The sequence below is a fragment of the Nycticebus coucang genome, chromosome 11 (assembly GCF_027406575.1).
Source record: "Nycticebus coucang isolate mNycCou1 chromosome 11, mNycCou1.pri, whole genome shotgun sequence".
Classification (NCBI taxonomy): domain Eukaryota; kingdom Metazoa; phylum Chordata; class Mammalia; order Primates; family Lorisidae; genus Nycticebus; species Nycticebus coucang.
Genome location: NC_069790.1, coordinates 28,156,157 through 28,173,063, shown reverse-complemented (window position 1 = coordinate 28,173,063; position 16,907 = coordinate 28,156,157). Strand labels below are relative to the sequence as shown.

The window sequence follows — 16,907 nt, the reverse complement described above, 5'->3', positions numbered from 1 at the left end:
CTCCCTTCACCATAGTCTCAAAGAAAATGAAATACCTAGGAATATACCTAACGAAGGAGGTGAAGGACCTCAATAAAGAAAACTGTGCAATCCTCAGAAAGGAAATAGCAGAGGATATTAACAAATGGAAGAACATACCATGCTCATGGATGGGAAGAATCAACATTGTTAAAATGTCTATACTTCCCAAAGCAATCTACCTATTCAATGCCATTCCTATCAAAATACCAACATCGTACTTTCAAGATTTGGAAAAAATGATTCTGCGTTTTGTATGGAACCGGAAAAAACCCAGTATAGCTAAGGCAGTTCTCTGTAACAAAAATAAAGCTGGGGGCATCAGCAAACCAGATTTTAGTCTGTACTACAAAGCCATAGTGCTCAAGACAGCATGGTACTGGCACAAAAATAGAGACATAGACACTTGGAATCGAATTGAAAACCAAGAAATGAAACTAGCATCTTACAACCACCTAATCTTCGATAAACCAAACAAGAACATACCTTGAGGGAAAGACTCCCTATTCAATAAATGGTGTTGGGAGAACTGGATGTCTACATATAAAAGACTGAAACTGGACCCACACCTTTCCCACTCACAAAAATTGATTCAAGATGTATAAAGGACTTAAATTTAAGGTATGAAACAATAAAAATCCTCCAAGAAAGCATAGGAAAAACACTGGAAGATATTGGCCTGGGGAAAGACTTCATGAAGAAGACTGCCATGGCAATTGCAACAACAACAAAAATAAACAAATGGGACTTCATTAAACTGAAAAGCTTCTGTACAGCTAAGGAGACAATAACCAAAGCAAAGAGACAATCTACACAATGGGAAAAAATACTTGCATATTTTGAATCAGACAAAAGCTTGATAACTAGGATCTATACAGAACTCAAATTAATCCACATGAAAAAAGCCAACAATCCCTTATATCAATGGGCAAGAGACATGAATAGAATTTTCTCTAAAGACGACAGACGAATGGCTAACAAACACATGAAAAAATGTTCATCATCTCTATATATTAGAGAAATGCAAATCAAAACAACCCTGAGATATCATCTAACCCCAGTGAGAATGGCCCACATCACAAAATCTCAAAACTGCAGATGCTGGCGTGGATGTGGAGAGAAGGGAACACTTTTATACTGCTGGTGGGACTGCAAACTAGTACAACCTTTCTGGAAGGAAGTATGGAGAAACCTCAAAGCACTCAAGCTAGACCTCCCATTTGATCCTGCAGTCCCATTACTGGGCATCTACCCAGAAGGAAAGAAATCCTTTTATCATAAGGACACTTGTACTAGACTGTTTATTGCAGCTCAATTTACCATCGCCAAAATGTGGAAACAGCCTAAATGCCCACCAACCCAGGAATGGATTAACAAGCTGTGGTATATGTATACCATGGAATACTTTTCAGACATTAAGAAAAATGGAGACTTTACATCCTTCGTATTAACCTGGATGGACGTGGAAGACATTATTCTTAGTAAAGCATGACAAGAATGGAGAAGCATGAATCCTATGTACTCAATTTTGATATGAGGACAATTAATGACAATTATGGTTATGGGGGGGAACAAAAAGAGGGAAGGAGGGAGGTGGGTGGGGCCTTGGTGTGTGTCACACTTTATGGGGGCAAGACATGATTGCAAGAGGGACTTTACCTAACAATTGCAATCAGTGTAACCTGGCTTATTGTACCCTCAATGAATCCCCAACAATTAAAAAAAAAAACAAAGAAGAAAGAAATCCCAATTTTTAGGAACAAAACGACAATGAAGACACAAACTATCAGAACCTCTGGGACACCGAAAAGGCAGTTCTAAGAGGGCAATTTATAGCACTGCAAGCCTTCCTCAAGAGAAAGGAAAGAGAGGAAGTTAACAACTTAATGGGACATCTCAAGCAACTGGAAAAGGAAGAACATTCCAACCCCAAACCCAGTAGAAGAAAAGAAATAACCAAAATTAGAGTAGAATTAAATGAAATTGAAAACAAAAGAATAATACAATAGATCAATAAATCAAAAAGTTGGTTTTTTGAAAAGGTCAATAAAATAGATAAAACTCTGGCCAACCTAATCAGGAAAAAAAGAGTAAAATCTCTAATATCATCAATCAGAAACAACAAAGACGAAATAACAACAGACTTATCGGAAATCCAAAAAATCCTTAATGAATATTACAAGAAACTTTATTCTCAGAAATATGAAAATCTGAAGGAAATTGACCAATACTTGGAAGCACGCCACCTTCCAAGACTTAACCAGAATCAAGTGGAAATGTTGAACAGACCGATATCAAGTTCGGAAATAGCATCAACTATACAAAACCTCCCTAAAAAGAAAAGCCCGGGACCAGATGGTTTCACGTCAGAATTCTACCAAACCTTTAAAGAGGAATTAGTACCTATATTACTCAACCTGTTCCAAAATGTAGAAAAAGAAAGAAGACTACCCAACACGTTCTATGAAGCAAACATCACCCTGATCCCCAAACCAGGAAAAGACCCAACAAGAAAAGAAAATTATAGACCAATATCACTAATGAATATAGATGCAAAAATATTCAACAGGATCCTAACAAACAGAATCCAGCAACACATCAAACAAATTATACATCATGACCAAGTTGGTTTTACCCCAGGGTCTCAAGGCTGGTTCAATATCTGTAAATCTATAAATGTAATTCAGCACATAAACAAATTAAAAAACAAAGACCATACGATTCTCTCAATTGATGCAGAAAAAGCTTTTGATAATATCCAGCATCCCTTCATGATCAGAACACTCAAGAAAATTGGTCTAGAAGGGACTTTCCTTAAACTGATAGAGGCCATCAACAGCAAACCCACAGCCAATATCACAATTGAATGGAGTTAAATTGGAATCATTTCCACTCAGATCAGGAACCAGACAAGGCTGCCCATTGTCTCCATTGCTTTTCAACATTGTAATGGAAGTTTTAACCACCGCAATTAGGGAAGAAAAGGCGATCAAGGGTATCCATATAGGGTCAGAAGAGATCAAACTTTTGCTCTTCGCAGGTGATATGATTGTGTATCTGGAAAACACTAGGGACTCTACTACAAAACTCCTAGAAGTGATCAAGGAATACAGCAATGTCTCAGGTTACAAAATCAACATCCATAAATCGGTAGCCTTTATATACACCAACAACAGTCAAGTTGAAAAAGCAGTTAAGGACTCTATCCCATTCACAGTATTGCCAAAGAAGATGAAATATTTGGGAATTTACCTAACAAAAGACGTGAACGATCTCTATAAAGAGAACTATGAAACTCTAAGAAAAGAAATAGCTGAAAATGTTAATAAATGGAAAAACATACCATGCTCATGGCTAGGAAGAATCAACATTATCAAAATGTCCATACTACCCAAAGCAATATATAATTTCAACACACTCCCTATTAAAGCTCCACTGTATTTTAAAGATCTTGAAAAAACATTACTTCGTTTTATATGGAATCAGAAAAAATCTCGAATAGCCAAGACATTACTCAGAAATAAAAACAAAACAGGAGAATCACACTACCAGACCTCAGACTTTACTACAAATCGATAGTGATCAAAACAGCATGGTATTGGCACAAAAACAGAGAAGTAGATATCTGGAACAGAATAGAGAACCAAGAGATGAATCCAGCTACTTACCGCTATTTGATTTTTGACAAGCCAATTAAAAACATTCAGTGGGGAAAAGATTCCCTATTTAACAAATGGTGCTGGGTGAACTGGCTGGCAACCTGCAGAAGACTGAAACTGGACCCACATCTTTCACCATTAACTAAGATAGACTCTCATTGGATTAAAGATTTAAACTTAAAACATGAAACTATAAAAATACTAGAGGAGAATGCAGGGAAAACCCTTGAAGAAATTGGTCTGGGTGAGTATTTCATGAGGAGAACCCCCCGGGCAATTGAAGCAGCTTCAAAAATACACTACTGGGACTTGATCAAACTAAAAAGCTTCTGCACAGCTAAGAACACAGTTAGCAAAGCAAGCAGACCGCCCTCAGAATGGGAGAAGATATTTGCAGGGTATATCTCTGACAAAGGTTTAATAACCAGAATCCACAGAGAACTCAAACGCATCAGCAAGAAAAAAACAAGGGATCCCATCGCAGGCTGGGCAAGGGATTTGAAGAGAAACTTCTCTGAAGAAGACAGGCGCACGGCCTTCAGACATATGAAAAAATGCTCATCATCTTTAATCATCAGAGAAATGCAAATCAAAACTACTTTGAGATACCATCTAACTCCAATAAGACTAGCCTATATCACAAAATCTCAAGACCAGAGATGTTGGCGTGGATGCGAAGAAAAGGGAACACTTCTGCACTGCTGGTGGGAATGCAAATTAATACATTCCTTTTGGAAAGATATATGGAGAACACTCAGAGATCTAAAAATAGATCTGCCATTCAATCCTGTAATTCCTCTGCCTGGCATATACCCAGAAGACCAAAAATCACAACATAACAAAGATATTTGTACCAGAATGTTTATTGCAGCCCAATTCATGATAGCTAAGTCATGGAAAAAGCCCAAGTGCCCATCGATCCACGAATGGATTAATAAATTGTGGTATATGTATACCATGGAATACTATGCAGCCTTAAAGAAAGATGGAGACTTTACCTCTTTCATGTTTACATGGATGGAGCTGGAACATATTCTTCTTAGTAAAGTATCTCAAGAATGGAAGAAAAAGTACCCAATGTACTCAGCCCTACTATGAAACTAATTTGGGGCTCTCACATGAAAGCTATAACCCAGTTACAACTTAACAACAGGGGGAAGTGCGATGGGGGTGGTGGGTAGAGGGAGGAGGATCAGTGAGATCACACCTGTGGTGCATCTTACAGGGGTATTTGCGAAACTTGGTAAATGTAGAATGTAACGGTTTTGGCACAGTAACTGAGATAACGCCGGAAAGGCTATGTTAACCACTGTGATAAAAATGTGTCAGATGGTCTATGAAGCGAGTGTATGATGCCCCATGATCATATCAATGTATACAGTTATGATTTAATAAAAAAATAACAAAATCAAATCAGAGATCAATGAAATTGAAAACAAAAGAATCCTTCAGAAAATTAATGAAACAAGGATTTGGTTGTTTGAAAAAGTTAATAAAATAGATAAACCATTGGCCAGACTAACGAGGAATAGAAAAGTAAAATCTCTAGTAACCTCAATCAGAAATGATGAAGGGGATATAACAACTGATCCCACAGAGATACAAGAGATCATCTCTAAATACTACCGGAAACTCTATGCTCAGAAATTTGACAATGGGAAGGAAATGGATCAATATTTGAAATCACACCCTCTCCCTAGACTCAGCCAGGAAGAAATAGAGCTCCTGAACAGACCAATTTCAAGCACTGAGATCAAAGAAACAATAAAAAAGCTTCCAACCAAAAAATGCCCTGGTCCAGATGGCTTCACTCCAGAATTCTATCAAACCTTCAAGGAAGAGCTTATTCCTGTACTGCAGAAATTATTCCAAAAAATTGAGGAAGAAGGAATCTTCCCCAGCACATTCTATGAAGCAAACATCACCCTGATACCAAAACCAGGAAAAGACCCAACCAAAAAGGAGAATTTCAGACCAATCTCACTCATGAATATAGATGCAAAAATTCTCAACAAAATCCTAGGCAATAGATTACAGCTTATCATCAAAAAAGTCATTCATCATGATCAAGTAGGCTTCATCCCAGGGATGCAAGGCTGGTTTAAAATACGCAAGTCCATAAACGTTATCCACCATATTAACAGAGGCAAAAATAAAGATCACATGATCCTCTCAATAGATGCAGAAAAAGCATTTTTTTAAAATCCAGAATCCTTTTCTAATTAGAACACTGAAGAGTATAGGCATAGGTGGCACATTTCTAAAACTGATTGAAGCTATCTATGACAAACTCACAGCCAATATTTTACTGAATGGAGTAAAACTCAAAGCTTTTCCTCTTAGAACTGGAACCAGACAAGGTTGTCCTCTGTCACCTTTACTATTCAACATAGTGCTGGAAGTTCTAGCCAATACAATTAGGCAAGACAAGGAAATCAAGGGAATCCAAATGGGAGCAGAGGAGGTCAAACTCTCCCTCTTTGCTGACGACATGATCTTATACTTAGAGAACCCCAAAGACTCAACCACAAGACTCCTAGAAGTCATCAAAAAATACAGTAATGTTTCAGGATATAAAATCAATGTCCACAAGTCAGTAGCCTTTGTATACACCAATAACAGTCAAGATGAGAAGCTAATTAAGGACACAACTCCCTTCACCATAGTCTCAAAGAAAATGAAATACCTAGGAATATACCTAACGAAGGAGGTGAAGGACCTCTATAAAGAAAACTATGAACTCCTCAGAAAGGAAATAGCAGAGGATATTAACAAATGGAAGAACATACCATGCTCATGGACGGGAAGAATCAACATTGTTTAAATGTCTATACTTCCCAAAGCAATCTACCTATTCAATGCCATTCCTATCAAAATACCAACATCGTACTTTCAAGATTTGGAAAAAATGATTCTGCGTTTGGTATGGAACCAGAAAAAAACCCATATAGCTAAGGCAGTTCTTAGTAATAAAAATAAAGCTGGGGGCATCAGCATACCAGATTTTAGTCTGTACTAAAAAGCCATAGTGGTCAAGACAGCATGGTACTGGCACAAAAACAGAGACATAGACACTTGGAATCGAATTGAAAACCAAGAAATGAAACTAACATCTTACAACCACCTAATCTTCGATAAACCAAACAAGAACATACCTTGGGGGAAAGACTCCCTATTCAATAAATGGTGTTGGGAGAACTGGATGTCTACATGTAAAAGACTGAAACTGGACCCACACCTTTCCCCACTCACAAAAATTGATTCAAGATGGATAAAGGACTTAAATTTAAGGCATGAAACAATAAAAATCCTCCAAGAAAGCATAGGAAAAACACTGGAAGATATTGGCCTGGGGAAAGACTTCATGAAGAAGACTGCCATGGCAACTGCAACAACACCAAAAATAAACAAATGGGACTTCATTAAACTGAAAAGCTTCTGTACAGCTAAGGAGACAATAACCAAAGCAAAGAGACAACCTACACAATGGGAAAGGATATTTGCATATTTTCAATCAGACAAAAGCTTGATAACTAGGATCTATAGAGAACTCAAATTAATCCACGTGAAAAAAGCCAACAATCCCATATATCATTGGGCAAGAGACATGAATAGAACTTTCTCTAAAGATGACAGACGAATGGCTAACAAACACATGAAAAATGTTCATCATCTCTATATATTAGAGTAATGCAAAACAACCCTGAGATATCATCTAACCCCAGTGAGAATTGCCCACATCACAAAATCTCAAAACTGCAGATGCTGGCGTGGATGTGGAAAGAAGGGAACACTTTTATACTGCTGGTGGGACTGCAAACTAGTACAACCTTTCTGGAAGGAAGTATGGAGAAACCTCAAAGCACTCAAGCTAGACCTCCCATTTGATCCTGCAATCCCATTACTGGGCATCTACCCAGAAGGAAAAAAATCCTTTTATCATAAGGACACTTGTACTAGACTGTTTATTGCAGCTCAATTTACCATCGCCAAAATGTGGAAACAGCCTAAATGCCCACCAACCCAGGAATGGATTAACAAGCTGTGGTATATGTATACCATGGAATACTATTCAGACATTAAAAAAAATGGAGACTTTACATCCTTCATATTAACCTGGATGGAAGTGGAAGACATTATTCTTAGTAAAGCATCACAAGAATGGAGAAGGATGAATCCTATGTACTCAATTTTGATATGAGGACAATTAATGACAATTAAGGTTATGGGGGGGGAAGCAGAAAGAGGGACGGAGGGAGGAGGGTGGGGCCTTGGTGTGTGTCACACTTTATGGGGGCAAGACATGATTGCAAGAGGGACTTTACCTAACAATTTCAATCAGTGTAACCTGGCTTATTGTACCCTCAATGAATCCCCAAGAATAAAAAAAAAAAAGAAAAAAATAATAATAAAAAAAAAAAAGCAATATGACACCACCGTACACAAGGCAAGTTTCCCAGGTTGAAGTCCTTGGGGTGGGAAAAGGAAGGTCAAGTCAAAATAAAAACACTTCAGTGAGCCTTAAAGAAGTAATAAGAGCTGTAGATATTCAACAATTGTTTTGTAAATACGGCCTCTACATCAAAGTCCAAAGAATACTGGTGGAAATTTGTTAGAGTTTCTTGATGCCTTTTTACTGATATTTCAAATTAGATTGTCATTCTATTATGAACTTTTATGTCTATAATATGAACGAATTACTCTGCTAAATTTCTGTTTAACAAATTACCAGGGGCTAGGACCCACAGAACTGTGTTAAGTCTATTTCCTTACCCTTCTGCCTGCTCTTAACCCTTGGACCCCACCTCATGCTTACCAAACTCCTTTCTGTTACCTCCTCCTACACTTCGATGTTAATAGAAGCCAAAAAAATTTGCTGAAGAAGCAGTCATTATTGTATTTCTTTTTTCCTTTATGTGCAGGCCTTAACTTGGTGCAGTAAGATCCTAATTAGGTCTGGATTGTTGTTTGTTTTTCAGATGGTGAGAAGGCAGATATATCTGCCAACATCTATCCAGACATAAACATCATCACTGGAGCCCTTAAACTGTATTTCAGAGACTTACCCATCCCCCTTATCACATATGATACCTATTCCAAATTTATAGAAGCAGCAAGTAAGTATTTAGAATTCATTTTTTATTTTAATTTTAATGCCAGAATTTTAAGTATAATGCCTTTGACTTTAAGAAAACTAAAATTTAGAACTCTTTAAATTATTGCATGTGTACTTATTATTTGCCAAGTGAGGGAACAATAGTACAGTTAATAGAAAACCAGGCATAGTTCACCAGCTGAGTTGAACCCATACCCAGCCAACTGTACCTGGCTGAAGCAGGATGTCAGTTCTTTCTCTCTCCCCATCATTCCTTGAATGCTGGGAACCAGCACACTCAGGTCTATGGTGTTGTAAATATGAATATTTCTGTAGCAAAAAAAAACATATTTTCTTCAATTAAGACCATGTAGGTTAACTATTTTAATCTACTAGGGAGACTCTCTTTGCTAATTAAAGTCACGCCCAAGTTTTAGCTACTGCTATTGTTCAAAATTAATAGGAAACCAAGAATATGCCCTTCCAAGTGTTAAGCTAGGACCCTTCACCAGTGTCCTCAATCTGCTCATCTCCTCCAGAAGGCAAATACTAGAATTCTATTTTTCAGAAGAGAAATGCAAGGCTTAGAGAACAAATTCACATGTCCAGGAGTGGAAAGTCAGCATTAACCTTCCCTCAGCCAATGGCTGCTTGTTCTGTGTGCAGCCCTGTGTTGCAGGAGAGAGGAGCAGGGTGAAAGGGGAAGGTGGGGAGGGGGGGCTACACTTTGCCCAGGAATAGAGGCAACAGTGAAGAAGGGGCAATTGAGATGCTGAGATATAGGACATAGATAGAAGTCAAGCCCACGTTGAGGAAATTTCATTTTATTTTGAGTTTTAGTTGTGATTGCTGTTATTTAATCTTTAAAGGTTGAAAAGTTTAGATATGTGCTATTAAGTGTAATCATGAGATGCCTGCGGGGAGACACAAGGGCAGGCTGGGATTAGAGTGAAATGCACTTTCCATTTGAGCTGTGGCCCCGTCCTCGGTAAGACCATTCAGTCCCAGATCCCAGTAGTCCTAGGCAGAGAAGATAGCAGCTGGGTACCCTCCCCCCTAAGAAGACTAGCAGGAGGGATTTCTTTGAGTAGGGGCCAGTACCTATCAGAGACCCCTAAACCAGAAATAGATAGTCTCCCTCTCATTATTAATGGGCCTAGACTCCTCTTCCTGACCCGAGATGTGCCCAGGGTTAATCATACCTATGCTTAAGTGAGAAGTTCCACTGGTGCAGGGTCAGCTGGCAAGCTCATCTGCCAGTGCCCCTGCATGGCAACATGCACTTGGTTGTGGAAGATTGCCAGGGAACAACATTAGACAACTTCTAGGGAACACTATCTACCACATGTGGTACAGTTCAAATTAAAGTCAGCTTGCCAGCAAATCCAGTGCTCAGAGAGGCCAAGAACAGCTTGTGCACATACCACCAGACTGTAGGCATTCCAGTGGACTGCACATTCCTAGAGTGAGGACATTGTCCAGTCTCCAGACACCCACAATGTGAACATCCAGTTAGCATGTTGTGTTCGGCTCACTTTCTGGAATAAGGCAGGGTAGGAACTAATTGATCAGTTTAAGTGGAATAGTACCTGAAATTGCATGAATTTATTAGAACCCCCCTTCCCTGCCACACATACACATTTGTGGCTAAGACAAAATTTCTTGTTACTTCTCTGAAAAGTTTAATGTCTTAACTGTGTGCTAATATCTGGATGTGTGAACTTCACAGAAATCTCCAATCCAGATGAGAGGCTGGAAGCAGTCCATGAAGTGTTGCTGCTGCTGCCTCCTGCCCACTACGAGACCCTCAGATACCTGATGATCCACCTAAAAAAGTAAGCTAATACTTTTTCCATAAACCTGGATCTGCCCTGGAGCCATCAGTGCATTGGGAAAAGCATCAGCACTCCTCCCAGCCCTAACAGCAGTGCCAGAGCACTCCCTCTGTGTCAGCACCCGCTCCAAGTGTGGTCCTTGTATCATCCCAAGGCCACTGTCAGAGGCCTTAGGTTACATGTGAGACTGCTGAAGTTAAATAGCTGATTCAAAGAGGTGAAGTCAGGGTTGAAACCCAAGTAGGCTGATCTGGAGCCCATGCTCTGTCTTCACCTTTTGTCTACACCACCTCCGTGTCTGTATCCCCGCCCTCTGTGTTCTGTTCTTCTCCTGCTGCTTGTCCCAGTTCCAGACTCCTCTGCTTTCCTGCCCCCAGGAGAACACATTCCCAGCCAAATCTATTGTGAGTTCTCCGTCTCTAAGTTGCTGTGGGTGGATCAGCTGGTGCTTCACTTTCAACGCCTATACTGTGAACTGCAGTCTCATCTGAAAGTTTGATGGGAGCAGGGGGGTATCCATTTCCAATCTCAGTGAATGTCGTTGTTGGCAGAATTCAGTTTCTCAAAGACTGGTGGACTGAAGGCTTTATTTCCTTTCCACCTGTTGACTGGAAGTCACCCTTAGTTCCTTGCCAGTTGAGTCTTTCCATAGCCAGCTCACAAAATGGCAGCTGGCTTCCCTCAGAGCATGTAAGCAGAGCACCCAAGAAGAAAAACAGTCTTTTTATAACCTAACATCAGAAATGATGTCCTGTTGCTTTTCCATCTTATATTTGTTAGAAGCAGGTCACTAGATTTAGCCCATAGTCAAGGGAAGGGACTCCATGAGGGTGTGAATCCTAGGAGACAGGGACCACTGGAGGCCATCTCAGAGGAGGCCCAACACACCCTGGGCTGGCCATGTGGACAGATGGAGATGTTTGGATGTCTACAGGACTCTAAAGACTCTTCTCACTAAACCTATATCACTTTTCCTTCACTGTACCTGTATACTGAGGTCAATGAGTTGGTCCTGTCCTATTGGAGGGATCAAGGTACACCTGTGTGCCTCCTCGCATTTTTTTTCTTTGCTAGACACATGGCTGTAGTCCATTCTTAGATAAAAGGAACATTGACCCTCTACTCAATAAGTGAAAGGAAGCAAGTTGAGAATGCTGACACTAGGAATGGGGGGCAGTTTGACTTATAAAACACCCAAATACTGTTGCTCAGTTTCAGGGTAAACAGAGATGGAGCCATTTCACTCATAGTATTCCCATTTTGATGAATTTATTGAATTTAAGAGTACAAGTAATTTTTGGATAAGTAATAAACTGTGAGTGTCATACCCAGCTTTTAATTAGCTATAAAACATTTCTTTTTTTAATTTTATTATTTTATTAAATCATAGCTGTGTACAATAATGCAATCGTGAGGTACAATGTGCTGGTTCCATATACAGTCTGAAATATTTTCACTGAACTGGTTAACATAGCCTTCATGGCATTTTCTTTTTTTATTTTATTTTTTTATTGTTGGGGATTTGTGGTCAATGTCCAATTGTTACAATTTGGAAGGCAAAGTACCATTATCAGAAAAAATGTTGACATCTCCCAGCTGAATCTTAAATGCCAAATTTCATGTTTTCAATGTGGTGGGTTTTCTAATCATCTTGTTTGGTCAGGTGCAGTGTCTGATTTCATAGGGAGAAGTGAGTACTTTGATAATGAAGAATATACTCTCCTACCATTGTAGATTTGTAGGGTGAAAATGATCCAAAATGATGATTTGACCTTCCTAAAATAATGCTAAATGGCTACTCCTAATGAGCTCTAAGGAAATAAACACAAAAGGATGGCCTTTTGTTTAAAACCTGAACACATTTTAATTATATTTTGCTCTCTGGAGAACCTACTCCCTTTTACATTTATTGTAAATATTCTAAAACCTGAATTTGTGAAAGCAAAAATCAGGGAGATTTTCATTTTATTCTACTAGAAAGATATGAAGCCAACTTTGAAGTATGAATTTCATTCTTGGATGCTCTGCAATTCTTTTTTTTGAGACAGAGTCTCACTATGTCACCCTTGGTATAGAGTGTTGTGGCATCACAGCTCAAAGCAACCTCCAACTCTTGGGCTTAAGCAATTCTCTTGCCTCAGCCTCCCAAGTAGTTGGGATTACAGGCACCTGCCACAACAACTGGCTATGTTTTGGTTGTAGTTGTCATTGTTGTTTGACAGGCCTGAGCTGGGTTCAAACTGGCTTCTGGTGTATGTGGCTGGCACTCTAGCCGCTGAGCTACAAGCACTGACCCTGCAATTCTTATCTGGATGTTGAAATAATGATTTTTTTTTTTTTTTTTGCAGTTTTTCGCCAGGGCTGGGTTTGAACCCACCACCTCTGGTATATGGGACCAGTGCCCTACTCCTTTGAGCCACAGGTGCGGCCCTGAAATAATGATTTTTAATTCAACCATAATTACCATTCCAGACATCATCCTGTGAGAACTAATGTCCAACTGCCTTGCGGTTTGGCCACATTCCTGCCTGTCCCATGATATCAGTCTGGCTCTTCCTAAATTCATGGCAGCCCATTCTACTGGCAGCCTTTCTCCTCTGGCGGGAGTCCTGTCAGCAGACAGGGAATCTGCCCTCAGATCTCCACTCTTTGGTATGCAGAACAAAGAGGAATAATTCTCTAATTTAAAAAACTGTGTTCATACTTGATGCATATAAGTAATTTATATCCACTGACTGAAAGCATTGTCAACAATTTGAAAAGAAAAAAAAATGAAAAAATTACCTCTTTTAAAATCCCTTTCCACCATTCTGATTCTCAATTTTCTCCCGAAAATTGGTTTGGTCCCAAACCAAAGATGCTCTTGGGACTTAAGTATCAGATCAGTATGTAAATTCATCTGCACGCATACATAATATCTTTGTGTGTATGTGTGTTACAGGGTTACTAAGAATGAAAAGGACAATTTAATGAATGCCGAAAATCTGGGGATCGTATTTGGGCCCACCTTGATGAGGCCCCCTGAGGACAGCACCCTGACCACCCTCCACGACATGCGGTACCAAAAGCTCATTGTGCAGATTCTAATCGAAAATGAAGATGTTTTGTTTTAATCCATCAGGGAAATGAGCTGAATAGCCTCAGCCCCATCTAAGTTGATAAAGCTAAAGGAATAAAAACATTTCATACATTTGATTTGTTTTTCAAACAAGCGACAGAATTTCCTGGACCACAGTGGATTGCCAAGTCAGGTACTGTGTCTCATAGACACGAGCCTTTTCCACATGAGAATGACAAGTGTGAGGGTGAGAAAAACCCCTCACCTTGGGTCTTCTGCTGTGCCTCGTATGTGTGTCTGTTTTGCTGGAAGAGTGATTAATAAATCTTTCTTTAACTTATTAAAAAAATAATGTAGACCTTTAAAGTTCAGTCTTTAGCAGTAACAAGAGCTTAATTCATAAAGGTACTTGATACAGGTATACATTTTCCACTTATAAAAAGAAGACAATTTTATCTGTTAAATGTTAAATGAAACCTATATTGTAAAATGTATTTTTATTTTACTTGCAAGAATGTTATTTTATTTTAGCAAATAGAACTCAATGCAGTGCATTGATTATTACTCTGTGTGCCCTGTCCTACATTCTTGCTATGATGCCCTAAAAATGTTGACCATGAATGCAGTATTATCTTGAAATACCTCTGTCCTCATCAGTGCTTTCCGATGAAATTTCACCTGCCCCGTGCATTCTTGCTTTTGATAGTTCTTGCTCTTAAGCACTGGCATTCTGCTATTGTATGGTATGTGTTTATAGCAATCGTAGGATGGTCTGAAACATCCACAAGTTTGCTTTCCATAAAAATTTTATGACTTTCCAAAGTAGGTTTTGTAATTGGCTGGAGTTGCTCCATATTATTCATACCACAGAATGTCTTAGCTTTATAAAAAATGATTTAAGGACACTGGATGTATCTGAGCTATGTAAAAAGTTAGCACTTTTCCTCATTTCTTTTTAGCTAGGCCCTCTGAATTCTTCTGTTAATGGCAGTTTACTTTTGCTACATTTCTGTACTGGTGAACAGCAAATCTGCAGAATAATTGTTGAATTTTTTTTTCATTTTTGTTTTGTAAACAAGCCTATTTTAAAAAGTGAGAATGAATAAAGTTGATTTTTACCAATTATTCCTCAAAGTAGCTCTGTATGGATAGTAATTTAATCTGACTTTCTGACTACAGTTCCATCCTTTTGATTATGTTTATCTTAGCATGAGCTCTCACACCAAGATTCCTATATTTTGTAACATAAATGAAATATTTAAAACACCCCAAACTGTAAATCTTAGATTTTTTTTTAATCCAACTACAATGTCATTTCCTGATTATTTGAGATAATTAACATAATTGCTCACTAGTCTTGTTTTGAAGTGACCATAAAAGAATGGCTGTGTCAAGTGCAGCTGACAGGAGGGACAGAGTGTGACCACTGTCCTGGACAGTCCCAAGGGCTATGCTAATGGACTCTGCTGCACACAGGGGTCAAAATAGCTTAGTCTCTTCTCTGCTGTGATCCTCCCTCCCAACTGCATACATTTATTCATTGTAGCTTCTGTATTTCTTGATATTGTCAAAAAATTATCTGGAAATGGATTTATTTTGTGAAGTGACAATACTTTGTAATTTATGATAGTGTAAACGGAAGGAAAAGCATTACATGTATTATTAAACTCTTCTGTCTATCCTTGTGAAGTATGTACAAGAAAGTTGTGTGGGGAAAGAAGGGCAGGGGTGGGGGAAACTCTGTTCTCAGTTTTGGGGGAAAGATTTTCTCTCCTTACTGAAACACGATGAGAAAGCAGGAGCATTCCAGGGAGTCCCTGCTCCCTCTGCCTTCTAGAGACCTAGAAGACTCAGATCCTAATATTCCCCCTTCACTTTCAGCCCAGCTAGAGTTGCAAGGCTGCTTGCAGGGTAGCAGGACAAGAATTCTGGAGGTAGAAAGCCCCAAGTTCAAATTTCAGATCCACATATTTATTACTGACTGCATATAACATTGGGAAGTTTGCTCCTCTGAAAAACCGTGAATAATATTCTGATTGTCACATCTTAAATTTACAGTCTAAGGTAATTAGTCATCGTTATTTCTCATTATTATATTTTTAAGCGTTGATGACTTAGAAAGGGAAAGGCTACAACATGGGGGGAGCAGGGATGGTAAAAGCATGAAAAGGAAAGGATGTGTCCCAAGTCCAAGTAACTGAGGGATAGTATAACAGGGATCTGTAAAAGGTAATGAGGTTCACTTGACTCCTTTTCTCAAATGTGATTCTAACACTTGATCCCCTCTACCCTGCTTTAGTCCTAAGGCTGCTCACCCAGACCTCTCTTCCCCACCATCTGGCGGCCTGACGTGGCTCCCCTTATCTGGCTTGAAATTCCTGCTGTTAGAATAATTGGCAAGTTAGACTGTCACAGGGGTCCTCAAACTACGGCCCGTGGGCCACATAAGGCAGTATGATTGTATTTGTTCCCATTTTGGTCTTTTTACTTCAAAATAAGATATGTGCAGTGTGCATAGGAATTTGTTCAGTTTTTTTTTTTTTAAACTATAGTCCGGCCCTCCAACGGTCTCAGGGACAGTGAACTGGCCCTCTGTTTAAAAAGTTTGAGGACCCCTGGTAGAGGAAGCAGGACTGTTTGCAGAAACCCACTGTTAAATGGTCCACGAAGGTTGTGGGAGGTGGGGCAGGGCAGGGTGGATGAGAAAAAAACAGTGGTGAGGATGCAGGGAGACTGCTTTTCTTTCTCCAGCTGACATAAATGGGCATTTCAGATGACCTGGTTCTCCACAGCTGGGAGGGGACTGGAGCACAATTCTAAAATAGTAGCTTAGAAGGGCACAGGGAGACAGAGATGTGGCCAAGAGAAAGGCAGTGAAGGAGGCACGGGAAGGAAGCTCACCGTACAAGTGAAGGATCGCTTGGGCTGTCTCGACTCCCGCTGAAAACCCACTCCGGGAGCTTACAAATTCCCAAGTTCTATCAATTCCTGATTTATAGTCTTTTAATTTAAAATTGTTCCATTCATTAATTTTCAGCTAATATTTACCAAGCATTCATTATCTATTGACTACCAGACAATGCATGCCTGGAGACACTGAGAAGGCTTATCTCCCTAAAAGAATTAAATAATAAGTTCAGTCTAGCAGGAGAGAAAGCTGAAACGTTAAGGGTTTTGAACTCTAATTTAGCAGAATAGAAGCTAATAATTTTTTTGTAATTATGGGATAGTTTTATATTTAC

General features: G+C 39.2%; 1 protein-coding gene and 1 long non-coding RNA gene across 2 annotated transcripts in view; one reads left to right on the top strand and one right to left on the bottom strand.

The window, feature by feature from the left end:
- CHN2 (chimerin 2) overlaps positions 1-15,345 on the top strand; it is a 452,170-nt gene extending 436,825 nt beyond the window's left edge. Inside the window, exons 11-13 of the mRNA XM_053608457.1 lie at positions 8,657-8,794; positions 10,502-10,607; positions 13,549-15,345. Of these exons, the coding sequence (XP_053464432.1) occupies positions 8,657-8,794; positions 10,502-10,607; positions 13,549-13,720 (416 nt within the window). The 3' untranslated portion in view covers positions 13,721-15,345. The remainder of the gene's footprint in view (positions 1-8,656; positions 8,795-10,501; positions 10,608-13,548) is intronic.
- Positions 8,802-16,907, bottom strand: part of LOC128598170 (uncharacterized) — a 40,537-nt gene continuing 32,431 nt past the window's right edge. The window contains exon 3 of the long non-coding RNA XR_008383595.1: positions 8,802-9,102. This is a non-coding gene — a long non-coding RNA (uncharacterized LOC128598170). The remainder of the gene's footprint in view (positions 9,103-16,907) is intronic.